Source organism: Dendronephthya gigantea, unplaced genomic scaffold (assembly GCF_004324835.1).
Source record: "Dendronephthya gigantea isolate DGI-Jeju-01 unplaced genomic scaffold, DenGig_1.0 000073F, whole genome shotgun sequence".
NCBI lineage: Eukaryota > Metazoa > Cnidaria > Anthozoa > Malacalcyonacea > Nephtheidae > Dendronephthya > Dendronephthya gigantea.
Window position 1 is genome coordinate 684,814 of NW_021163083.1, and position 26,493 is coordinate 711,306.

The 26,493-nt window shown below is 38.4% G+C and overlaps 3 protein-coding genes across 3 annotated transcripts; 2 read left to right on the plus strand and 1 right to left on the minus strand.

The window, feature by feature from the left end:
• Positions 1 to 64: 64 nt before the first annotated feature.
• On the plus strand, positions 65 to 15,550 carry LOC114531643 (cilia- and flagella-associated protein 65-like). The gene is made up of 47 exons (XM_028553258.1): positions 65 to 245; positions 574 to 725; positions 1,044 to 1,146; positions 1,251 to 1,286; positions 1,523 to 1,653; positions 1,733 to 1,847; positions 1,983 to 2,070; positions 2,152 to 2,417; positions 2,545 to 2,653; positions 2,963 to 3,078; positions 3,167 to 3,316; positions 3,619 to 3,673; positions 3,773 to 3,846; positions 3,926 to 3,991; positions 4,371 to 4,451; positions 4,575 to 4,658; positions 4,737 to 4,791; positions 5,111 to 5,196; positions 5,311 to 5,364; positions 5,759 to 5,831; positions 6,110 to 6,174; positions 6,296 to 6,399; positions 6,735 to 6,873; positions 7,159 to 7,212; positions 7,321 to 7,403; positions 7,672 to 7,756; positions 7,930 to 8,027; positions 8,333 to 8,396; positions 8,584 to 8,752; positions 9,055 to 9,180; positions 9,424 to 9,565; positions 9,652 to 9,720; positions 10,130 to 10,258; positions 10,476 to 10,560; positions 10,645 to 10,736; positions 10,985 to 11,051; positions 11,292 to 11,480; positions 11,817 to 11,930; positions 12,113 to 12,265; positions 12,372 to 12,515; positions 12,875 to 12,934; positions 13,023 to 13,079; positions 13,392 to 13,774; positions 13,855 to 13,956; positions 14,244 to 14,397; positions 14,867 to 14,991; positions 15,300 to 15,550. The coding sequence occupies exons 2-47, from the start codon at positions 577 to 579 to the stop codon at positions 15,445 to 15,447; spliced, it is 5,091 nt and encodes a 1,696-aa protein (XP_028409059.1). The 5' UTR covers positions 65 to 245; positions 574 to 576; the 3' UTR covers positions 15,448 to 15,550.
• Positions 15,551 to 19,688: 4,138 nt separating this feature from the next.
• LOC114531662 (protein farnesyltransferase subunit beta-like) lies at positions 19,689 to 24,107 on the plus strand. Its single transcript, XM_028553280.1, has 15 exons — positions 19,689 to 19,859; positions 19,940 to 20,007; positions 20,166 to 20,238; positions 20,617 to 20,708; positions 20,796 to 20,845; positions 20,979 to 21,081; positions 21,371 to 21,454; positions 21,540 to 21,626; positions 21,728 to 21,765; positions 22,249 to 22,340; positions 22,429 to 22,473; positions 22,683 to 22,812; positions 23,100 to 23,169; positions 23,278 to 23,392; positions 23,740 to 24,107. Exons 1-15 carry the CDS (start codon positions 19,779 to 19,781, stop codon positions 23,830 to 23,832), a joined length of 1,221 nt encoding a protein of 406 aa, XP_028409081.1. The 5' UTR covers positions 19,689 to 19,778; the 3' UTR covers positions 23,833 to 24,107.
• On the minus strand, positions 24,071 to 26,341 carry LOC114531660. Its single transcript, XM_028553279.1, has 3 exons — positions 26,172 to 26,341; positions 24,761 to 25,710; positions 24,071 to 24,620 (listed from the first exon to the last, which is right to left on the minus strand). The coding sequence occupies exons 1-3, from the start codon at positions 26,197 to 26,199 to the stop codon at positions 24,177 to 24,179; spliced, it is 1,422 nt and encodes a 473-aa protein (XP_028409080.1). The 5' UTR covers positions 26,200 to 26,341; the 3' UTR covers positions 24,071 to 24,176.
• Positions 26,342 to 26,493: the final 152 nt, after the last annotated feature.

A 26,493-nucleotide genomic window follows, 5' to 3' on the forward strand; every position in this document is an offset into this window, starting at 1 on the left:
CCGTGGCGACGTCAGATAGCTGTTGTTATGGTAACGAAGCTCCTAGCTACATGGTCATTTTCTATGAGTGTGTACAATTTCTTATAAATGTCAAATTTCTGCTGTTTATTTCATCATTTGCAGAAAGGAAACTAATGCGTCTTGTTTATCTTGATCAAAGTGGAGTATGAGGTGTATTTCTGGAGATTTTACGGAGTTGTCGAAGCCTTGACAAGTGAAATTTGGTTCCAAAATCGTCAGTATTGGTAAAGAATTTGTAGTTGTACTGTAGCTGTATGTAATACAGTTCATGCAATAACACCACTCACAGTTCCATGCAATGCATAGTCATATGTGCTCTAAAGCTTATATAGAAAGTACTTTAAATGATTAATTACAGTGTGTATAGAACTGCCTCGTTGTTTAAATTAAAATATTATTAATATATATATATATATATAAAAGTAAAACCAGGCAGTTCTGTACAACGTTTACTTACAACTTTCCTTTCTGTTCACGCTACAGCACTCACAAAATATTGCTTGGTAGTTTTACTGCATGGTTTAATGGGTGAAACTGTTTTTCCATCATCAGACAATGACATCGGTGTCCCAGAAGATTGTTCAAACCTATGGCATAGAAGTGAGTGAAGGAATCCAGTGGAAAGGATGGGAACCTGGTGGAGAATATACAAAACAAATAACATTGAAAAATATTCAAGTGAAGACACAAAAGATTATTTATAAGTAAGATATAGCTACTGTTGTGTTTATTTAGCTAAATTGCTACATAGATAAATTAGTCAGATAAACCAATATTGTCGATTTCATATGAAATGCTACAACATGAACTTCCAAAGTTGGAAACGCAATTGAAAGGTTCCCAACAAATTTCTAGATTGTGCATGGAAAAGTAATATGAGATCAACAATTACAATTACTTTGTATTACCATATCCAAACCCTAATTTTTCCCTAGTACCCATATCAACAAAGTATAATTGTAACTATACTTTCAAGTATATCCTCCAAAAGTCCTGACAAAAAAACAATGATTTGCATGTAGAGTTCCAGACACACGATTCTTCACCACCCTGTATCCGAAACCAGTCATCCTGACATGTGGGACAAGTTTCACACTACCAGTGACTTTCAGACCATTGGAAAAGGTTTGTAATTACCTTTCTATATATAGTTGTCAGCATACAATATAAATCAAGGTAAATGCTAATATACTGTTTCTAATATTTTCAATGTTCCACAAATTTTTCAGGACCAATATGAGGACAAAATTGAGTTCCAAACTAAAGTAAGATATGATTGATTGATTATGCACATTTTGGACACCAAAACACACTCTTGGACAAGTTGATCAGGGCTTATAATCATGCATACACATGTGCATCCCTAAATATCTTATTTTTTTACAGTTTGCAGCTCTTTTGTTATGCCCTCCAGTAGGACATTATTTTGAACCATGGTATTTTAGTTTTTGTTAGGCAGGAAGACATCACCTCATTAATTGTCTTTTTGATTTTGCAACAGGATGGGAGTTTTGCTGTTCCCATAAGGGCTGTGCTACCGAAGGCTGACCTGCTCGTGCCCAAAATGCTAACATTTGGAATGTGTGCAATAAAAGACACTTGTGAACTGAGTTTTAAGCTCACCAATCCCAGGTTAGTATGATACAGGGTATACAGTAAACAAAACAATATAACCATGCAGTCTAAAATGATTTCATACTTGCTTTCATAGTGAGGTGCATACTCCGTTCAAGTGGATGGTCAGAGAACCATTTTCATTATCACCATCAACTGGATCCCTTGCCCCTAAAACTTCCTGTGTGATCAAAGCTACATTTTCACCCAAGGTATGTACAACAGTATTACGCACATTAAAATCATGTTGATGCAAGTTGGGATCGTTGCAGTAGTACGATCACAATATTAGCTTGAAAAGATTGTAGTTTTTGAGCCATTTAACATTCCCATTCCTGGTTGTTTAGAGTGGCTTGGTATACAATGGAACTGCAGTTTGTCATTTTGGGGATCTTGCAGAACAGATGGAAAAATCTGTTGATCTTGACGGAATAGGTAGGTTTGCCAATAGAGGGCCATGTTACAAGGTTGCGACTCTTCTATATATTCAGACGTGTGTACATCGCTTTTTTATAGGTAAATATCCACACATAATGGTGAGGAATTCTTCTTCTAGCGTCGGTCAAAAGAGTACCACAAGCAACACTGGTGAAACCTTGGTTGAGTTTGCCACGGTTGCGGCTGGTTTCACCGCAGAGAAAACGATACATCTTCATAACTTGTCACCTGTGAATGCTTCTTTCCAAGTACTTCAACCATCGTCCATATCAAACCTCGAGAAAGTTTTCACTTGTTCACAGTATCATGGAATCATCGCTCCATACAACACAGCAAAAGTAAAGGTATGCTTGCTTGCACAAGCCAGATGGTAACCTAGCTACATATGTAACCTATATAAGCCAATTTAACCTTATCAGTAGTGTGCTTCCTGTCAAGTCATATCTAACTTAAAATCATCTGTGTTTCCAGGTTCAATACGCACCCACCTATCCTGGGACGTCTCATGTTGAATACTTCGAAGTGAATGTTCTTGGTGCAACCAACTGTTCTGTTATCAAGTGTATAGGGAAAAGCAAAGGTAATGAAACACAGACACTCTTTCTAAATTAAAACACCAAATTAGTTAACACTATATTATTAGTACAACATAGCCACCGTTCAAGCTAAGACGGGCTTGATACAACCTGCGCCCTGGGCCTTAGAGTCAAGATTTAAAGGACTGCTATAGCCATGTCACCATCTGTGAACAGTCGTTACTTATATTTGTGCTGCGTTCAATGTAGTCTGAATTACATTGTCACTTGTCAGACCTTTCTATTTCTGTATATCTTATTGGTGCAGCGATCTTCGACTTCATCATTGAAAGGGTTATTGGTATATTTCATAGGTCCATCAGTGATGTTTGACACTTCATCTCTCGGGTTTGGGCAAGTAAACTCTGGTGGTACCGTGACAAGAATATTAACTATAAAGAACAATTCTGATGTTAATACCGCTTTTCAAGTAAGTATTTCAAACCTTAACCCCCACTTACCACGATGCGTTATGTAAACTTATCTAGTTCTTAACGTTTTTAATATTTCCCGAACAGTTTCTTATCGACAAAGCGAACAGCGTGTTCACATTTGAGGCGACCACCGGATATCTCGCAGCTGGAAGTACTCAGAGTATCGCTGTTCGATTTCACCCAAACCTCGCTATCAACTACTATAGGAAAATCACTTGTTTACTACAGAATCACGTAAGTAATACCAAATAGCAGATTTAGGTAAATATGTTAAATGATAGGGCATTTCATTATGTCAGTTTAGTCTAGATAAACGTCTTCTTAGTCATGTTTGAATAGTTTAGAACTGATAGATTTACCCAGTATAAATAAAGTTCGTTTAGTATAGGTCTCCTCTTGTTGTAAAATTGGTCGATAAGAGATGATCTTTACTGGACCTCTAGGAAAAACAGCTTAGATTTGGTGGAGCAATAAATTTAGTTTAGGTTTCTTCCTGTGGTATGACTATGACCAACACTGTATGAATATCTTCATAGGCTCCGCTTATTTTGGAAGTTTTCGGGACATGCCATACAGAGCTAGTCAAACCAGGTGCGTCTATATGAAACTCTTTATCTTCCATTTTTTATGTCCAGCCTGCTTGCTTCAGCTCTATATGCATGTTAAACCAAACTTTATTCCCAATTCCAGCCGTGCTGCAGCAGAAACACATCGCTCAATATAAGATATTTGCCAAGCGAGGACTGTCAAGAACATCTCCAGACGTGAGTGCATGACGGAACCACGGTATCTGAGTAAAATATACTGGAGTGAATTTAATATATCTTTTATGTCTTTTTTCAGCAACTGGATGTAATGTTTCAGGAAGGGGAACTAAACATGGATGATGATGGTACTCTGAACAACCCAGTATGTCTTGGATCCTGTACTTGCTTGCATCCCAAGTCTTGCTTTCATTCACCACAGCTAATTTAATAATGGTTGTCCTTGGTAAATTTTGAACTATGGACAATTTATGATTTGGTCAATTTAAAAATTTTATTAATCGAGCCTTTTCTCAGAAGCATTTTAAATATCTTTTCTAATAATCATCAGCAATGCTGGCGATATTCAAGTTTAAGGTCTCGAGTTTAAGATTTGTGGAGGGCAAACACTTTTCGTAAATTAGCTGTGCAAAAATGCACTGATAATATATGAAGTTGGTTGGAACCCGATTTGCGAATCAACATCGATTGAAACCCAATTCTAGTAGCTACATTGATCAATGCTGTGTATAACGACGTTACAGGTAAATGCTGACCTGAAGAGATGTGAGGATGACTTGACATGCGAAGAACAGTTCTTTGATGAGTCAAGCGTAGGAGAAACAGTAAGTAATTGGAGGGAGTTTGTCTTTTTGAGGCCAGTTACTTTTGTGGCCAGGTACTACTATGGCCCGAATATTTATTATAGGCGGTATCTTTTATTTCATGTTTTTTGTACCCATATCCAGGCGACAATTCAACCTCATATCAGCGTCGATCATTCCCAGATCAATTTTGGTAAATGCCCGAATATTCCGTGTTTGGAACAAAAGGTAGGAAGTCTCCAAATTTCGTGTAAAATTCGCGTTCACCGTTGAGAAAGAAGACGCTAAAGTTCTGTGATTTTTTAGACCATAAATATCACGAATCATACCAAGGGTAAAGTAACGTGCAACTGGTTGAAAGGTAGGATAGAAAATGCAGCGAGCACACCTTGTCTATACATATCCTATTTGTTCCTATTCTATCCTCTTCTATCCTGCTCCGTTCTGGGTTATTCTTTTCCATTCTGTTCAGTGATGTCTAAAGGTTCTATCCTTTTCCATTTTGTCCAATGATGTCCTGCACTTTTTGGTTTTCTCATGTTCTGTCCTGCCCTGTTTTATCCTATATCGTATCCTGGTTTGTTCTTTTCTATCCTGTTCTGTCCTATAATGTCGTCACGTCATTTTTAGTTTCACCATCAAAAACTATCAAAATTTATTTTTATTATTTTTCTTTCTAGATACTGCAGGAATATTTGAAATCTCACCAGAGAGTGTCGACATTCTTCCTCTAAAAACCGCTTCATTCATCGTCACGTTTAAGCCCGTAAGTTCTAGCGCCATTGCCGTGACGGATTCACATGGCTCACCATTGACCAAGTCGCATTTTAAGTTCACAATTTCAACTATTTATCTATTTTTTTTTAAATTTTCGTTCAAGGATCAAGCCAACCAGTTCTATGGATGTGAAATTGAATGCTTTATTTCTTACAAGGTATGCATGCATAAACAAATTTTTCGACATATCACCCAAGTCCTGAATAGTTGGATAATGAACCTGGTTCAAATTTGGTTCGAATTTCTGTAAATTTTCTCCTAAGTACTTTGAAAACTCGCATTCTTGTAGATTCTCTCGGACCTAAATAAAACTCGAATTAAAAAAACTCTCTGAATTGGGTTTGTATGTCAGGCTGTACAGGCCGTAAATGTACACAACAAGTATTGGTTTAGGATAAAAAAACATGCTCTAGTCTCACCATGCAACTGATTATATAAGCATTGATCTTTTGGTGGTGTTCAATATGATCCGTATCATACATCACAGACTTTCAGAGCCTAACCCAAGGGTTATCATGCAATTTTTTGTACAATTATCGCTTTGTGTTTAGTCCACGCGTGATTACAGACTTGTTGAAGATAAAACATTATCACCACCTTGGTGTGTTACAGTGTATTGCTCAGGTAAGATCGTAAGTTCATACGATCCAATTTTGTCTAATGCAATTCACTTCTGAAGGATGTTTTATAGTCTGTTGTCTTGTAATTTATATGGGCAGCAAATCAACTAAAGCCAACGCTGTACTGCTTTATCAATAACAAACTATATTCCATACGTCAGAAGTGAATTGGATCCGACAAAGTTGAATCGTCTTTTCTTGTTTTCTTCAACTGTGGACGGAAATGTTTTTTGCTCTAGAGAGTCGATGTTATTTTGCAATACCAGCGTTTTTCTCTTACAGGTGAAACATTTTCTCGTGAGAGTGAGTCATTTTTACCTCGGCTTGAATTTAGTGCGACCCAACTGGTGCGTTTTTCGTTCATTTTTTTTGCATGTTTATAGAAAAATTTGCTATATACACAATGTACTCAGCTTTAGAGTCCAGCTACATACATAACTATATCACTTAAAAACTCATTGTTTATAGGTTTTTCCTGCTGTCACGTTGCAAAACACATCGTATCGCACCTTTGCCATCGCAAACACATCATCCAATCCTGTCAGATTCATTTTCGATCGCGATCCTTCGGGGTAAGATGTATACCTATTTCTTGTTAAAGGAAAGAGACTCGTGCCCAGATTGCACTTATAAACATTTTCTGCCATGACAGCTAGGATTTTACCTTTGTAAGTCTTAGCGGATTTGTATTAATATCAATCAGGGTAGAAAAGCTAACTGCTAACCGTTGCTTTGATTACCTCCAATCGTTTCAACGTATATAAATTTAAACGATAAGATATATGCAGTACCTATATCCAAATTAAAAACTGTAATTTCATTTTGTTACCGGGTCTTTGGCGACACAAAACGCCTGCTGTTATATGAAGTACGAGTGTCTTTATCTTTGTCTAATAAATGTTTACAGGACGTTTCGTTGCAAGCCATCACAAGGCATCATCAGAGATAACCTGCAGCTTGTAATGCTACGATACGAAGCTTTGGAAATGGAAGCGAAAAAGCTGTCGTTGTGTTGCCACTTTAACAACGAAGAAAAATTCGACCAGGTACTTCCTTTGACTTCCGACATCACATGCACCTACCTATATATTCTAATATAACCTGGGAACAGCGTGGCAGCGTCTTCAAACAACTTAGCATCAAATGTGGTATAACAACTGCCTATAAAATAGACAAAACACTTCTCGACGTTTCGACCTGAGGGCCTTCGTCAGGAGAGTTAATATCAGAAGAGTCATACTAACTCTCCTGACGAAGGCCCTCAGGTCGAAACGTCGTAAAGTGTTTTGATACCTTTCCTTTTGGTTTAACTCGTACTATTGTTTCTTTAGGAGTTTACGTTGATTGGCTCCACAGAATCAACAAGAGTACATCTTGAACACGAGGTCTGTATTTCTCATGCGCGTGCATCAGCGAATGACAAGCATGATCGAGGGATTTATGCATAATGTTCGGACGCTCGATTAACGGTAGACTCAACCATTTCTTTGTAGTTGTTGTACTTCAGACCGACGTGTGTCGGAAACTCATCCAAACGTACATTTGGTGTGCAGAATAAGTCTAGAATACCAATCAGGTAGGAGGGCACGATGGAAAGATAATCCAATTTCTGCTTTCGTAAAACTTTTTCTAAACGTTGTATAATGTGGTTGGTAACTGAGAGTACCACCATCACAATAACTTGGAACAGTCCACACCATGACACACTTTGAAATTATATTCGTTTACATTGCTGTTACAAAATCTCTTGCGAGTAGACTACAATCATAACACCCCCCCCCCCCCCTTCCCATCTATTCCCTCCGTTCCAGCTAGCTTCGATCTTTCTGTTTTATTTTGTTTAGCTTCGAATGGAGAATACGTCGACAAGATTCGCAGATTTTAGGAATCGAGCCTCGTCAGGGCACTATGTTGCCTGGAGAACGCCAGGTATCAAGATTTTTCTCAACAACAAGATTCTTCTCTTTCGTTGGAAGAGATTTCCCGCCTGACATTTTCGGAGATTTTTTGCAATCTTGTCGCAACTCTTTTTCCTTGTTTTTTGCGTGTAAATCAGTATAAAATATTCACTAATGGCGGTATTTGTACATCTTCTTGTTTAGTCGTTCATGTGGTCGTTTTCTCCTCTCGAGGACAAGAAGTATCTCATCAAGTGCAAACTGTTTGTCAAAGTTGGTGGAGGTGTCGCTGAAGCGAAAAAGTACGTCTTAGCTGAAATCTGGTTTTTGCTGCCTGCTTTGGCCGAGTGATAGAGAGAAGAGATGAGGGGGACGGAGATATCTTTAGAGTGTGAAGGGTGGGGAACTCTCGGGGTGAATAGACAGGTGGAGTGATTTTTAGTGTGTGGAGGTAATTGGTTTAGGTGGAAAGATATTTGGTGGTTGAAGGGCATAAAGAGATCTCGGGTTACTGAAAGGGTAGATCTAGAGAGGTCTTTGGTGATGGAGTGGAGTTGGGAAATTAGGGGTTAGTGGATCTTTAGTAAACTATGTCCTGCCTCTTTAGTGTCACGCCCAGTCAACCGTATCTACTTCGTGCCGTCGGAGCCGGAATTCACGGCAGCATCATGGTAGGTTCTGTAGACTTGTAGAGACGATTTTACTTTAAACAAAACTTCGACAATGACAGTCAGCGTAATAGATGATTTGCGTGGAGCTATTCTCTTTACTTGCAATGAAATCATAGCCTAGGACTGAGTTATTTCATATGCAACTGTACCTGTACTGAAACTATACCTTACTTATTCCATTCCCCAGTGCACCGACGAGACAATAGATTTCGATAACGTTGTCGTTGGTACATGCGCCACACGCAAGATCACCCTGTGCAATCCTACGGACTGTGACGTCCCGTATCGACTGCTGCTCCAACGAGAGAATAACGATGACAGCTACGACGATGATGATGAGAATAAACACGTTATCAGTAAGTATTAAAACTAGCGAGATGAGGTACTGCTATGTTGCTTTTACCGTGGTCGTGGGCTTTTGGGCACGAAATTTATCAACAAACTCGTACTCAAAAGCTCGGCGACTGCGAGTTTGGCTGATGGCGTAAGCAAACAACACTCGAGAATGACAAATCTTGTACTCGCGTAGTCGTTCTCGTAATCACTGCTAAAGCTCCCAACTTATGCTCCTTAACCAAGGTTGAATCCCAAATCGTTTCTTATTTATCTTAACTTAGTTCATATAATGATTTTGTTCCTGGTTTTTTCCTTACCATAGGTGTGGATAAGATCAACCACGATGTCTTACCAGCGAGAACCACCAAGTCAATACAGGTCAAAGCACGGCCGAGAAAACGAGCAACTTACAAAACGAACATCAAGTATCAAGTGATTACGTTGCAAGGTAATGTATTTGATATCTTAAACAGGCAGTACTCTACAATGGTTTGTGTCTGACTGAAAGACCTGTCTCAAACTTGGTGGTAGAGTGTTTGTACATAGTGTTCTACAATAATCTGTTGTTTTCTTCTTACTAACTACTTTGTATTGGGAGTATATTTTATTTTGCTTACACTGAAAACTAAACATAAGTTTAAAAATAAATAATACCGTGAAAATAAATTGTTGCTTGTTATTCATTCTTCAGACAGTGTCTCCGAGAGTTTGGTGTTATGTTCTGTGACAGTACAAGGAATATACCCAACATTGGCTGCTCAGGATATTCGATCAACTGGAAGTGGGGAGACTTACAGTAAAGTTCAACTATGGAAATTGTTTTCTCTTGATAGGTAAATCTGTAGGGGTAGGGGTAGTGCGCTTCATCACCGGGAGCGCCACCCAAGGGCCACTTAACAAAGATGTTTCTTCATTTCAGTTTTAACTCTGTCCTGGAATCAGATCCGCAGCCTGTCGAAGCGTTGAGCTCAGCTGCAACACGATATAGGTACGTATTGACATTAGAGAGATAAATACAAGTCTTTACTGAACTGAGTCATAAGTATGAATAAAGTTTAGTCTTCCTCCTTGTAGTAACACTGGTGTAGAGATAATCCTTGCTGGACCTCTACACGCCTAAAAACGATCAGGTTGATGCAACATTGATATGAACAGCAACGAACAATGTTGTGCTGCCCACATTGTTCAGAGTTGTTATCAACTTGGAACAATATTGTTGGAACTGAATCGGGTGTAACAATATTGTTCCAAGTTGATAACAACTCTGAACAATATGGGCAGCACAACATTGTTCGATGTTGATGCAACAACCTGATGAGTTTTTAGCCGTGTAGGAAGAACAATTTAATACGAACGGAGTTTCCTAGTATAAATAAAGTATTTTCCTTCTTTTGCAGTGATCGTCGTCGTAAGCCAGTATCAACGAGGGCGGTTATTGGATTTTCATTTGGCAGTGCTGGGTGTGGTTCTCAACCAACCGTTTTTTATCTCAGCTTACTCAACAGCGGCTCTGTCCCAGCCGAATGGTGCGTACTTCATGTAACATTCATCACAATATTAACATTTCCCTTCACCCCTGATTCACCAACTTCAGCTATACCCCGGCACATTGTGCAACATTGTACAACCAGACTTGGCAGTTTAGCCGTAGCAAACTGAGGTTGGAATTTAGGCTGGTTTTACAAAATACAAAATATCAAAACAGAGAATATTTTGCCGATGACTGTTGCTTTCTCCATTCAGGGCGTTCTTGTTTCCCAATGATCTGCAACTTGAACTGGAGTACTGGGCCGAGACGGGCGAATACAGTTCAGAAGAATTACATCAGGTATTCAGGGGGCAGATTGCGGGCGGCATGTCTGACATGAACGCAACCTGAAACAGAACATCACAAACAAATGTTCTCGTTTAGATGCAGACCATTGGCCATCATTTGTTTAGTGTGGAACCAAGCAGCGGTACGCTCGCAGCTGGTCATGCGCAAACACTCACCCTGAAATATAAGTAAGCACTGAATGTTGTGCTCAAATAAGAGCTCTTTTATACATCAGAGCATTCGTAACTAATTCACTCGTTCACATCCATCAAAAGAAGAAAATCGCACATAACATACATCGCAGCAAAAATCGCGAGTGTAGACGGGCCTTTATCCCATACATAACGTGCCGTAAAATCGTGATAGATTTACCTACATATAATATACTATAAAAATATTTCAAGTGTGTACTCCTTCACTGTCTCTTTTTATTTAGACACGATATTGTCGGTATAAACAGACTACCTGTACTCTTCAAAATCACCAAAGGGCGCGAAGTCTTGGTAAGAAAGGAGAAATAATTTAACCTGCTGTAATGAATTATGCACTGTTAGTATTTTGGACGTATGGACGTTTCTTACAATAAGATAAGCGAACAAATGCAGTTCTTGTGTCAATTTACTTGTGCAAAAATACTAAAACAATTATTCACCTTTTGCTCGATATTCCCGCGGGCACTCTTATTAGCTCGCGCACGGTACGTTAAACATGCACCTAGATTTATTAAATGTTTTATTTTGTAGCTGAATTTTACCGGTGTGACGGTGAAAGCAAGCCAACCATTCGTTCACTTCAGTTCAACGAATTTTATGTTCGCCCCAGTCCCAGTAGGTCTTGATACTCCGCCAATCCAAGACTATGCTTTCTACAACGGAGGCTCTGTGAATGCCACCTATGAGATCGATCTAACACCTCTCAAAGAATTGCACCAGGTAAATAAATCTTTCTTTTGCGTTACCAGTATTGTACTGTAAGATTTTATTGTCAACGTGGCCTCTCTATTATCTTGGAACACTTTACAACTGATCAACTTGGTAGAACCAGGTTTTCTCCTGTAGTGCACTGGATCAATAAGAGATGATCCTTACTGGACCTCTAGGAAGAGCAGTTTAGAACTGATAAAGCTATCCAGTATAAATAAATACAGTTAGTTTAGTTTAGGTTATCTTTAGGCTATCTAGTGTAAATTAATTTTAATTTTAGTTTCAGATTGCGTAGTATATAGGCTCAGGCTTTTAACGAAATCATGTTACCATCCATATATTTAGGAAAATTATGGCTGTGAAATCTTCACATGTTTAAATCCAACTGGTACAATCGCACCCGGCAAGACAGCGATAATTCACTGGGTGTTTGAACCTCTTGAAGCAAAAACATATATCGTGAGTAAGATTATGTGATCTAGCTGAACGCATCCACTGACTTCTTACAAGACGCAGTTTGATTAGAAAGCTGAATTTAGGTTTCTCGTTAACGCCAATCGCCAATCAGAAAGACAGTCACGATCACGCGATGGTATCTACTTCATCTAAGGATTATTTTGCATTTGCCGTACATGATTTAGATCGATACCCCCGTCCGCGTTCTGGGCTGTGAAACAACGTTGGTAACATTCACTGGTATTGGTTACGATGACCGAGTCATGGGAAAAACGTTATCTCTGGAGGAGCACGCGATTGACATACCTCCACGACAGATCGCCTCAGTCGGCTTCCAGGTGAGTTTTCTTTGAAGAGCAGATAGATGTTATACAGATGTACTATGAAAGAACAGTTCATAACAGATAGATGTTATACAGATGCACTATATCATTGTGTTTCCAGTTGTCCTCTTTGTCAGAGGAGAGAATACATCTTGGTCAGGTTCCCTTGCGAAGAAAGAAAACTCGAGTAATATTCCTGTCGAACAAGCACAGAGAACATACGATATCGTACAGATGGATGTTAGATGATTCACCCGAACATAATGTAAGCATAAGAAACTTTTTGCAGTAGAATTGTTAAGCCCGGTGTACACTTGTGATTTTTGCTGTGATCCTCTTCTTCCTTTGATGGATGTTAACGTGTAATTAATTACAAATGTCCTGATGTACAAGGCTAATCCACTAGTTCACATCTACCAAAAGAAGAAAATCGCAAGAAAAATTGCAGGTGCATGTAAACGAGCCTTTAGATTTACACTGTGAAATAGCTTAGTTTTTGTTTTCACAAGCTCAACAGCCTTCTCCATCCTTGCATGGTTTAATTTTGCTTGTTCGTTTCGCGAAAAATATGAATTTTAAACTTCACGAAAGAAATTACTGAGTTGTTATTTTCCGAACGAACAGGTTGTACAAATCCATCCCGAATTCGGAATCGTCAAGCCTCGAGGCAGTGTTGTTCTAAAGGTGAGCAGTCTGAACGTTTCATTTTCCTCCGGTACCATGCACCTGTAGTAAGATTTTGCTAAAAATAATTTAATTTTTTTTTTCACAGATAACATTTTTCTCATCCGGTTCACCATCTCTGCATGACATCGATCTCATGTGTGAGGTAAGAGTTGCAGCTAAAATCCTTGACTTGATTAAGAATGAACTCTTTCACAATTGGCGAAACGTATTAAGTTAGAACTGAATTAGAGCTGGGGTGTTTGTTATCCATGACCAGAACTGACTTATGAAGTCTTCTTTTGTGTCAAAGCGGATGAGATGTAACCAAAAATGAGATCAATATCTTAAAATGTGGTTAAGAGTTTTACACTACCGACCCCTGGTGTATAACTGGCTTTCAGGGATAACAAATTACATAAAAAAGGTATCACTTTCAAAGATAAAAAGGCATCACTTTCATTTTGAACACTATCAGATTACGGACGACACGATAATGGATGAATATAACAAGAAACTCCAAGAATGGTTGGCCTATCAAGAGGAACAGAAACACTTGTTTACGATCACAGAAAAGGACATCGCGGAAGAGGCGATGAAAAAGACAAAATCGAAAGATGAAGCTATGGGGAGACTTTCAAAATCCGAAGGAGATCTGAAGAAGTTCGTAGCTTTGCCTCCGATCGGGTCTGGGAAGGCGAGGAACCGTGCTAGGTCTGGGAACGAGAACGTGAAATCGCCCCAGGTCCCTGTGGCTCCCAAAACGTCCCTGCTTCATCTCAGCGTCACGGCTAGGACACTGGAAGCCGGGGACGTTCAGATTGACAGAAATATGCTTGCGATCACTTCAGCTTTAATGCGGTGAGTTGCGTATTTTTCATCATTTTCTCACCTTGAGCGCTAGGATCAACGTAGCTGCATATGTCTAATCTATTTCCCAGAAAACATACTGTGCGAAATATTTCCGAGAATAAAGCAAGTATGACGTCATCATCACGGGAGGAACGCCGTGTTGTGACCGAAGTTTTATCAGTGGTGCTAAGGTAAAATGAAAATAGACAGTAATACCAGTAGACTTCTCATGATGACGTCAAACGCGGAGAGCCTGGTATTACACGAAATTTGATTGGCGCGCGTAAGATTTTTAGAACCAATCAAACTTTGTGTAACATCAGGAATTCCGCGTTTGACGTCATTATGAGAAAGGTCCATTACGAAGTAGATCAATTTCCATTCTTTTGCCTACCAAATTGTCCATGTCTTTAATTAACCACACGATCGGTTCATAGTGTGATGATAGCTAAGATGATTTGTTCCTTTCCTTTTCCAGAGGTCTTTTAGATGATGAGAATTTCCACGGTGATATTCGAAGCGTGGCTGAAGAGCCAATTCCATACTTCAGGCAATTTCAGACTGTTGATGCGGCCGACGGCGACGACTTTTGTGATGTCATGGATTTTGATATGATATGTTCCAGTTCAAAGGTTTGAAACAGTTTTTTAACGAGGCGATTCATTGAACGTTGCAAGAAAGCAAAGGGTTTTCCAATTTATAGAAATGTTGATCTAAGATCAAAGTCTATCGATTAAGTCTTGATCTATGCAATAAGAGGAAAAGGAAAGAACTGGGACGAGCTGTCAAATAGAAATCCATTTTTCGGTTGAAACAACCTTATATCTCTTGACTTGATTCTTGAAATATACTTTAAACTTCAAATCCTCAAATTATAGTTCTTATAACTAAACATCAAACAGAAGATATAATGAATTGGATACTGCAGAATGGATTTCTATTTTGACAACAGTGGCTAAATTATGAGCATGAGATCACCTGGTAGATATGCTGTGTTGGATTTTTCTAATCTTGCTTGGCATGCCATTCCAGTGCTCTGTCGCGTCAAGGTAAAGTTGGATAAATGTGATAATTTCAACTTGCCAATCATGTTATATTTAGAATATTCCAATCGTGACAATATCTCCAAATACGCCAACCATAGAAAGTCTCTCCAGTCGAAATGAAGCTCTCGAAGAGACCCCTGTTGAACGGTCCATCAACCATATCAACAACGAAATTAAAAGGTAAGTTTTAGTAAGTTTTATCTTAAATGAAACAGTTTGGCACCAATGATAAAAGCATCCAATTTCGAGGTAAATTTTATCTCTGAATTTGAAAGACAGTTTTTAGTGCCGAATTGTGGAAAAAATCAGCTTCTAAGGATTTCTAACAAAAACAAGATTGTAACTGTTGGAAGATCTATCCAATACAATTGAGGTTGCTGTATTTTAGGTTTTCTTTCTGAATTTCTCTCTACTGGACCGCCCAAGAAGGAACATATTCTTGTTCATATTTAGGGTTCGAATTTCTAAAACATAAATCTACTTTTCAGTTCTTCAGAGTTTGCAACGTTGGCAGAAGAAGTGCTGGAAAACACGATATTAAATTTGATGTGGGAAGCAAATCTTGGCGAAGTGAATCTCACTACAAGACCAAGAGTCATAGCTTTGCCACCGAGTAGAGGGAAGGCGTCCGTGTAAAAATACAATGCAGAATATGAACATGTAAATAGATGGAAAATAGTTCTAATCTCATTTTACGTCGTTAGTAAAGATTCGTTTTTAGCCTTGCCTTTCTTAGTTATTTTCAGGCGTTTGGTGGGTGGATTTTTTAGTTACAAATTCTTACAATGTACAATATTATTCCTCGTAAAAACGTTGATAGCCACATTTTTTGTGGCAGAAGCAAATGGGTAGAACTGGAGTACTACGTTTAATTAATCCTTTTTAAAATATTCTGCCATTTGTAATCATTGGATGTGTCTGATTTTCGTCACTATGATAACTGCACATTCATATAAAACACATTTTTTACTCTGAATAAGTTATTCTGTCGCAGCCACTGCGTTCCTTTGGTCCCCATGTCCTTCCTGAAACAGGGTGCTGTGGATTTTGTCTTCTTGTACGTCTTAAGCCGATCGTTTGGATCCTTGGAAGAATGTCTTTCATAAATCATGACTTTGAGAAAGGATTTAGGTAAAATAAACCATATGCAATCTTTAACATCAACTGCTGATGGTCTAGTGGTGAAGATAATGGAAAACTTTATTTTATTGTACAAATTCTACAAAATTTTAAATGTTCTTTATTCACTTCATTTTTAACCAAACCAACCTGTTTTTGTTTACAGTAAATGCAGTGAGTGAAAAAGGACACTTTACGTTTATTAAACATATTGAAACGCTATTGCAAAACGATAAAAAGCCAAATTAAGTGTTGAAAACCCTGCGCAGTCGCAGTGAACGTGTGATGATCCCACAATCATCAAAGATTCTTCCAAAAAAGGATTAAGTAAGCCGGTAAATCCATCTGTCGATCTTTCACTTGATGGTCCATGATTTTACCACAAGGCTAACTGGTGATTGTTGGAAGCTAACATCAACTTATTTAACCTAATATTACCCTATATAATAATTAATAACGAAAAGTTTTCATCTAAAACGCCTTAAACAAGATTCGATCCTACGACTGCCAACATACGAGACTGTCACCTGGACCACTAAACTAAGAGGTCTTGTGCTAAACGGCTGTGGTTATTTAATTTTCTTGACTATCCTTTTCACAAAAATGATAATGAAGAATGGTTATGCGTGGATTCGAACCTTCGACTTCCTACTTGGGAGAACATTGTCTTAACCACTAGACCACGAGATATTGTACTGAAAGGCCGTAGTTAACTTATTTTATCCTTTTTTTGAAGATTATAATTAAAAAACAGCAATGCTTCGATTCGAACCATCAACTTTTTTCTTGGGAGACCATTGTTTGCGCCACTAGACTACAAGATCTTTTGGTGCTGAACGGGTATGGTTATTTTACCTATTTAATTTACTTTATCCTTTCTCCAAAGCAATAATGAAAAAACAGCAATGCTTGGATACGAACCATCAACTTTCTACGTGGGAGATTATCGTTTTCGCCACTTGACTACAAGATCTGTTGGTGCTGAACGCGTATGGTTATTTTACCTATTTAATTTACTTTATCCTTTTCTCCAAAGCAATAATGAAAAAACAGCAATGCTTGGATTCGAACCATCAACTTTCTACTTGGGAGACCATTGTTTGCGCCACTAGACTACAAGATCTTTTCCTCTAAGTCCATCGTTATTTAAGTTGAGTCCGCCGGGAAACGGCGTATTCGACTGACCATGGTCGAGTCCGGCGGAAAATCGCGATATCGACCATAGTCGTATTCGCCGGGAAATGGCCAATTCGACCATGGCCGTACTCGACGGAAAATGGCCAGTTCGACCATGCTTGTATTCGCCGGAAAATAGCGATATCGACCATAGTCGTATTCGCCGCGAACTCAACCATGGTCGAATTGGCCGGAAAACGACTAATTCGATCATGGTCGAGTTCGCCGGAAAACGACTAATTCGACCATGGTCAAGTTCGCCGGAAAACGACTAACTCGACCATGGTCGAGTTCGCCGGAAAACGACTAACTCGACCATGGTCGAGTTCGCCGGAAAACGACTAACTCGACCATGGTCGAGTTCGCCGGAAAACGACTAACTCGACCATGGTCGAGTTCGCCGGAAAACGACTAACTCGACCATGGTCGAGTTCGCCGGAAAACGACTAACTCGACCATGGTCGAGTTCGCCGGAAAACGACTAACTCGACCATGGTCGAGTTCGCCGGAAAACGACTAACTCGACCATGGTCGTATTGGCCGTAAAATGACGAATACGACCATGGTCGTATTGGCCGTAAAATGACGAATACGACCATGATCGTATCATGGTCGTATTGGCCGTAAAATGACGAATACGACCATGGTCGTATCTTGGTCGTATTGGCCGTAAAATGACGAATACGCGACCATGGTCGTATTGGCCGTAAAATGACGAATACGACCATGATCGTATCATGGTCGTATTGGCCGTAAAATGACGAATACGACCATGGTCGTATCATGGTCGTATTGGCCGGAAAATGGCGAATACGACATGGTCATATTCGCCGGAAAATGGCAAATACGACCATGGTCATATTCGCCGGATAATGGCAAATACGACCATGGTCATACATTCGCCGGAAAATGGCAAATATACGACCATGGTCATACATTCGCCGGAAAGTGGCAAATATTTGACCATGGTCATATATTCGCCGAAAAATGGCAAATATACGACCATGGTCATACATTCGCCGGAAAGTGGCAAATATTTGACCATGGTCATATATTCGCCGAAAAATGGCAAATATACGACCATGGTCATATTCGCCGGAAAGTGGCAAATACGACCATGGTTATATTCGCCGGAAAATGGCAAATACGACCATGGTCATATTTGCTGGAAAATGGCAAATACGACCATGGTCATATTCGCCGGAAAATGGCAAATTCGAGCATGATCGAGTTCGCCGGAAAATTGCGTTTTCGACCAGGACAAGTTCTAGTGGTCTACTGGTCAAGGCAATGCTATCCGAGTTTTAAGGCGGTGTCTAGGGTCATTCAAGGGAATATTTTTCTCATTTAAATTATGGTTATTTAATTTACTTGATTATCCTTTTCACGAAAATGATAATGAAAATGGTTATGCGTGGATTCGAACCTTCCACTTCCTACTTGGGAGAACATTGTCTTCAGTAACCACTAGACCACGAGATATGGTACTGAAAGGCCATAGTTATTTAACTTATTTTATCCTTTTCTTGAAGTTTATAATGAAAAAACAGCAATGCTTGGATTCGAACCATCAACTTTCTACGTGGGAGATTATTGTTTGCGCCACTAGACTACAAGATCTTTTGGTGCTGAACGGGTATGGTTATTTTACCTGTTTAATTTACTTTATCCTTTTCTCCAAAGCAATAATGAAAAAACAGCAATGCTTGGATTCGAACCATCAACTTTCTACTTGGGAGACCATTGTTTGCGCCACTAGACTACAAGATCTTTTGGTACTGAACGGGTATGGTTATTTTACATATTTAATTTACTTTATCCTTTTCTCGAAGGCTATAATGAAAAAACGGCAATGCTTGGATTCGAACCATCAACTTACTACTTGGAAGACCATTGTTTGCACCACTAGACTACGAGATCTTATGCTGTAAGGCTATGGTTTCAGTCTCGAATATAATAAAGTTATTCTTGGATTCAAACCGTCGACTTGCCACTTGGGAGGCCATTGTCTTCGCAAGTTATTTCGATTAAAGCATTACAGGGTCTTCATTTATATAGCATTTTACACAATTAAGATAAATTGCTGAATTGTTTATTATTTTTTAACTCAGGCACTTGCGCGCATTCGCGCTACAAACGTAGGTACACTAATTCCAGCTCTGTATCTGTTATTTATCAGTAGCTCAGTGGTGGTGTCCCAGCCACCCATGCCAGTGGCCCCATTCCAACCACCAACCAGTGAATTCTAATAAAACTTAGAACGGCCGTTGGCGGTCATCAAATTCGAAGGTAGTTTTTCTGCGTTTTTGAAGCCGACGTGAGAGTAATTATCCAGGAATGTCACAAACAAGGTAAAATACAATCATTTGCTAATTTTTTATAAAAACTAACCCTAACCCTGACCCCCCAACCCTAACACTGACCCCCAAACCCTAACCCTGACCCCCAACCCTAACCCTGACCTCCCAACCCTAAGCCTTACCTCCTAACCCTAAGTTTTACCTCCCAACCCTCCCTACCCTGAGCTTCAATTTTTGGCCACCAAAGAGATTTCGATTTTGGCCACCAAAGAGATATTTTAAGATAGGCGCAGCCTGTTCGCAGGCAACGGGAAGACTGAGCGCGGATATTAAAAGTTGACGAAAATCAAAACAAAAAAGAATTCGCAAAAAATGACATTTCACAGTTCGAAATCGTTTCACGATTTGAAAATAAAGGATGATGGATTTCCTACGCACACAACGGAAGAACAGGTTTGAATCCAAAAGCTCCAATGGCTTTGCTTTCGCTTTACATACTAAATGCAGTTTCTGCTGTTTGACTATTTCTATAGAGAAGAGTGGAAAGTGCAATAATTACTAACTATGAATTAATGGAAGAAATATCTGAAGGCATTTCAGAGTTAGTATAAAGTAGTTTTAATATAAAATACATATCAAACCATTTCCCCCATTTAGTTTTCAAGGCTATATGTATTTAAACCTTGCCAGACAAGATTTAGATTTTAGAAGTCTTGTGACTTGTGGCTTACCATATATTTCTGGGGATTTTTTGTATAGACTTGTACTAAACAGAAAGAAACATATTCAATATTGTGTCAAAGGATTGAATCAACTGTCCTCGTCTTATTCTGTATGTTTATGTTTGATATATTTGTTATCGATGCAATCAAGGATCTAGACTCAAGGATTGTCTGATTTCAAAGCCTTGCTGCAATTGAAATTTTCACTTGTTTAATTGCTAGTTGCAAACAATTTAAAACAAATTATGCATGATTAGATATGTACACCTCAGTGCCTCATAGTATCAAAAAAAATTGTCCCAAAAGTCTGAACAAGGGCTTATATGATATATAAAAAATTATAATAAGTTGTGGTTCCCAGGAATTTTGAGTGTACTGCAGACAAATTATTTTTCTCATCTTAAGATAAATTACAGACTGTATATGATTGTTGTATTTCTCAAAGTGAGCTTGTACTTTTTCAGAATTTTCATCCTTGGTTTTTCTAGTGTCTTGATGCAAGTCGACCATGGCTTTGTTTTTGGATTCTCCACTCATTGGAACTTCTTGATCAACCGATTACAAAAGAGATAGCAGAAAGGTAATCTACACAAATATATACCATTTTAAAGAATGGCATGCATGTATTTCTGACCTACTGATTCATGAATGTTTTTTCCATTATAAGGGTTACAGAATTTTTAAAAAAATGTCAAAGTCCACATGGGGGCTTTGGAGGTAAGCACTTTAACAGTAGTTCAAATAAACACAACCTCAGTTCATGTAGCTCAATTCAAATAGAATTGAACAAGTTATGCAATTTGACTCTACTATGTGGATTATAGATTACAACTTTCTCCTATTGTTATAGGTGGCCCAGGCCAGTTGCCGCACTTGGCACCAACATATGCTGCTGTTTGTGCCATAGCCATTGCCGGTATTTACTATCCCCAGGCCTATGATGCTATAGACAGGTATAGAAGTTGTGAAGCATACATTTACCAGTGTTGACAAATGAACTCTAAACAAATGGAATGATAAATCAGCAGGAATTGAATTAAGCTGGTGCCTGTTAGATTTTCTGAGTTTTGATCCGAAATACTTGTATTGAAAAAACTTGTAGAAATTTCACGACTTTAGGAAATAATTCAAAAAACATTTGAGGTCAAAGAAAACCTATTTTGCCTTCGGCAGGAAATTTGAGTTTGCTAGTGTAGATGTTGGTGTAGCAATGATTTGTTAAAATATGTGATATTCTTTTAGAAAAGGTCTGCAAAGGTTTCTGCTAGGGTGTCATACAGTCGAAGGGGCATTTAAAATGCATCATGATGGGGAAGTTGATATAAGGTAGGTTTTCATTACAATGCTAACAATGCTTTTAACTAAAAACTAAAAACTAATAATAAAACTAATAGTGATATCTGTTTTCCAGAGGTGCTTATTGTGCTGCTGTTGTCGCCAGAATAACAAATGTGCACATGCCAGAATTATTCCACAATACAGGAGATTGGATTAAAAGGTTTGGACTTGTGTGCAACTTAATCAATGATGGTTTCTGTGTATAAACCGTAAATCAATGTTCAAAGTTTATTTCTAATATAACTTTGCTTGATTCTTTAGTTGTCAAACATATGAGGGAGGATTTTCTGGTGAACCTGGTAATTTACAACATTTTTACTGATGCCCATATTGCCAAAGAATTCCAATCAGTTTCTTGTACAATTTTTCCTACACTTCTTTATTTTATATTTATATCACCATAACCTGGCATCCTACATCTTCTCTGCAATACCTACCACCTCACATCTTATGATCTCTTCATTTTATGATATCTCTGACCAACTCTCCTTCATCTCTTCTTATTGCATGTCCATATAACATCAACCTTGCTTCCCTCATCTTCTCTGCAAATCTACCACCTCACATCTTCTGATCTCTTCATTCCATAATATCTCCGACCATCTCCCCTTCATCTCTTCTTATTACGTGTCCATATCATCTCAACCTTGCTTCCCTCATCTTCTCTGCAATATCTACCACCTCACATCTTCTGATCTTTTCATTCCATAATATCCGACCTTGACCAGAACTCTATAATTATAAAACTTCAATCTGAAATTCTGCATCATATCCTCCCCCAGGAGTTGAAGCACATGGAGGGTACTCATTCTGTGGTTTTGCTGCCCTGGTCCTCTTAGGTGAAGAAGATAAAATTGATATAAAAAAGTTACTTGTAAGTTTTACAAATACAACATGCAGTGGTGCAATGCGTATGTAAAAGCAATGTCAGCTTACCTAAGATGGTTTAATTTATTCAACAGAAATGGACAAGCCAAAGGCAAATGAGACTAGAGGGTGGTTTTCAGGTAAAGATGATTTTTAGCTCCGATTAATGAATGTCATTGAATAGCAAATGGTTCGCTTTTTCGTATTTTAGTTTGCCTCAATGGCAGGAAGAATGCACTTAAACACTTTAACGAGTTTCTGTAGCAAAATCTTCTCCAAGGTTAAGATAAACTCGCTATGAACCGGCACTGCGCTTCTTCTGAAAACTGTATTCATGTATGTTTTAAAGGGGAGGACTAACAAATTGGTAGACGGTTGCTATTCTCTGTGGCAAGGAGGTGTTTTTCCTCTACTGCATCACGTTTTAAAGAAACAAAATGATACAGCATTGAGCAGTGAAAATTGGATGTTTGATCAGGGTAAGGTATAGAGTAGCATAGACGACATGCAGAACCGAAAAATCCGACCAAACAATCCAGGTGATCTCGCACTGATTAGCCAACCATGCAGTGCTCAGAAAGCGTTGTCGAAATAGAAATCCATTCTACAGTATTTAATCGATTATATATAGTAAGAACTGTTGCTCTGACATAAATTTGAAATAGAATTAAAGTATATTTCAAGAGGATTCCGTATGGACTCCGTAGGATGGGCCATCAAATTTTGTAGTTTATATTTCAGTAGACAACATTACTTTTTTTCACAGCTGCCCTACAGACATATGTATTGGCAAACTGTCAATACGCTTCTGGTGGACTGATTGATAAACCAGGAAAGTAAGTCTTAGCATTCCTCCTGGATCCGTTGAGTTTGGAGGTTCTGTGGTATAAAAGTGAAAAAAAGTCTTCTCGACGAAAGTAAAATTGTTGTCTTGTTCTTGATAGGATGCGGGATTTCTACCACACTTGCTACTGTTTAAGTGGTCTGTCGGTTGCACAGCGTTTTAATGAAATGGACAAGGTTCATCTCAACGTTGTAGGGCGGGAAGACAATCTATTGGTAAGAAAATGCTTTAAATGTTTCCTATCTTTGCGCTGACACCTTTCGTGGGTTTAGCCTCCCGTTCAAAGCTGGGTTAGCGCTAACCCTGGGTTAAATTTCAATCCACTGTTTTGGTTTGAATGCTTCTGGACCGTTGTTTATTTTAAACCTTAAAAAAAATATGGCTTTTGTCTCTCCAGAAAAGTTTTATGGAAAAAGGTATTCAACTTTGTAAACAAACGATTAAAAAATTGATGTAAAGATTTGTTTTAACCCAGGGTTAAGCCAACCAGCTTTTGAATAACCGCCCCCCGTTTATCTTATACCGGGTTCTATATCAATCTTTTCTTTATTTTTTTTAAAAGAATACGACACATCCACTTTTTAACACAGGAATGGACAGCGCACTTGAAGCGGTGAAATATTACAATACACTAGATATTCCGACTCTGGAGTAACGAAAGGAGTTCATCTTTAGGTAGAATGTTCTTCAGAAAATGCACACGCGGTTATCCCGTCAGGTTGAAAATCTGTAGGCCAGAGAATCTGATCGCGAGAGAAAATGTAGGCCATGAAAATGATGAAATAAAGGTGGAAGGTAGACTGTTAGTTGAATGAATGTTGCTTACGAATCGTTTATAACTTACAAAGATAAATTTAATTAAAATCATCACTGACATCATTTGAAAATAGCTAAATATATGTAATATGTATAAATTCCAACAATAAATAAATCTTCGTGCTTAAATACCTATAGCTATTAGCGTATTATCGTAATTGTTATTATCAATTGAATATTAGTTCATAACTTTGAAAGCATTTTATACTCGTTTAGTAGCAAGTCCTTTGAAGAGGCAACGCCCGTTTGACGGCGCTGGGCAACTCTAAGTACACATTTACACAAATACTCTAAATCTTTAAGTGGTACTCGCTTGTGAACGGGCAAGTAAACAACGTGGTCTATAAGGAATTTCGCTTTGTGTGGATAGAGATCTGCATGGTCGTGATTAATGCAACCGAAGCTTGAGAAATTGGTGTTGTTGATCGGCGGGCAAGATTGATTTGTGTTCTTTTTATGTTTTGTTTCGACATCATGGGGGCATTCTGAATGTGCTTCTTCATGTTCAACGTCAGGTGGGTGATTTTGATTGTAACATTTGGGTTTTACCAGGTCGAGTTGGGTGACTCCACTGTACGCCTCGATTCGTTCTTGCTCCAGTTCTTTTACCCATTCGGTTGGGTTGTCCTGTATTAGGGGAGATAAATTCTGGTTATTTTAGTGTTGGAAAGACAAGGATGAAGGATAGATTAGATGGGGATAACTAACTGCATTACAATATAAATTCACATTACATTTGGTGTTCAGATTTAGAAAAAAGCACTTACCACAAGTATAGGAAAAAGCCAATAATTCATCTTATCTGCATTATATCCAGGAATCAGAATGTCTTCACACAAACTATTGAGGACAAAATCTCCATTGATCTTAGCTTTTGTATGTTCTTGGCCATCAAACTCCTGTAGTTTGTGTAGCATCATGCAAAGCATACTGGTTGATGGCTGATGACGAACCTTTTTGATAATGTTTCCAGGAAAACCTCGTAGAAGTGAGACAATTTTTTCCTTGTAATTGATACTGAAATAGTGTAAAAACTTCACACCAAGTTTTGTCACCAAAGGATTATTGACAAGGAACATGACGACAGAATATCGGAATAACCGTTCAACATAATCGCTTTCAGAAAAAACAGGGTAGCTCAGTAACTTTGCTCGCATTTTTTCAAGTATTTCAGGATTTCTAACTTTAACTATGGCACCACCCATTGCTGTTGCATACTTTATGGCACCGAAACTGAAAAACACAAGATCACTCTGAGGATGACCAAGGTCTGATAGCCCTGAAAATGATTCAGCACAGTCCTCAAGGACCAAGAGATTATGCTCCTGGGCAACTTTTATTATACCATCCATACTTGTCCATCGACCATAGATGTGAGCAGGGAGTATAGAGACAGTGCGAGGCGTTATGAGCCTTTTTAGGTCCTCATATCGAGGACAAAGTGTACCAACATCAATATCTACTGGTACTACAGTCAACCCATGATGTTCAATTATATAAACCATATCAGGAATATTAATAGCACTCATAAGGATCTCGGATCCTTTTGGAAACTGCATGACTGATAGAAAGAGATCTAAGGCAGATCTCACAGAAAAACATGGCAGACATTTCTCCAATCCTCCCAGCACAGCTTTAAGTTCTTGTTTGGTCTTATCACGGTCACCTTTTTGAGTTGTGTACCAAAATGCTTTGAGCATGTCTTTCCAGGTTGCATCTAAACAAGTGGAAAAATTGTTTATAGATATTATCAATTTAAGATTAATTTTCAACTTCTCTCATTTGGGCCTAAATGTTCTTCACAATTTGTCATAAATTGGCTGTCTTATGTGGACCTATCTGAGCTGATCTGAAAACATTATGTTGACCAAGTGATTAAAAGAGACAATATTTAAATGCTTCAGATATTGTCTCATAGATCGTGGCAAAACCGACACTATAAATTTCACAGCCATTTAAATAGGTAAGATTTCGATACTATTTTAATATATCAATGTGCTGTATGAAATTTTGAAATTTTAATTACACCGGGAAATTGTATTTTGAACCTTCAAGTACCCAAATAGTAAAGAGGAAATGTAGGAGTAATATTTTTACATTATTTACCCGCAAATATTTACCAATTTTGTAAGAGTTCGTACAGAGTTTAATAACGGTTTTGACTATGTTTTGACTCACCGATAAATATGCATCCATGTTGTTCCATTCCAAAGGAATATATGAGGAGGACTTTTACATGATTTTAAATATTTCGATTTTAATGTAGAACCACTCGAGCACGAAGGATAATTGATACAAAGCATCCAATATTGAAATGAAAGTGGCAAATTATCATACTGCAAATGGGAAGGTCGCCATTTTGGAAAAAGTTGTTTTCCCAGTCCCCTGGTTTACGAATGTGAGGTACGGATTATCTCATAGGATTATCTCAGAGATTTACTTAGGATTATGGTTAATCAGACGACCACATACCATTGATACCAAGAGTTATATGCATGTG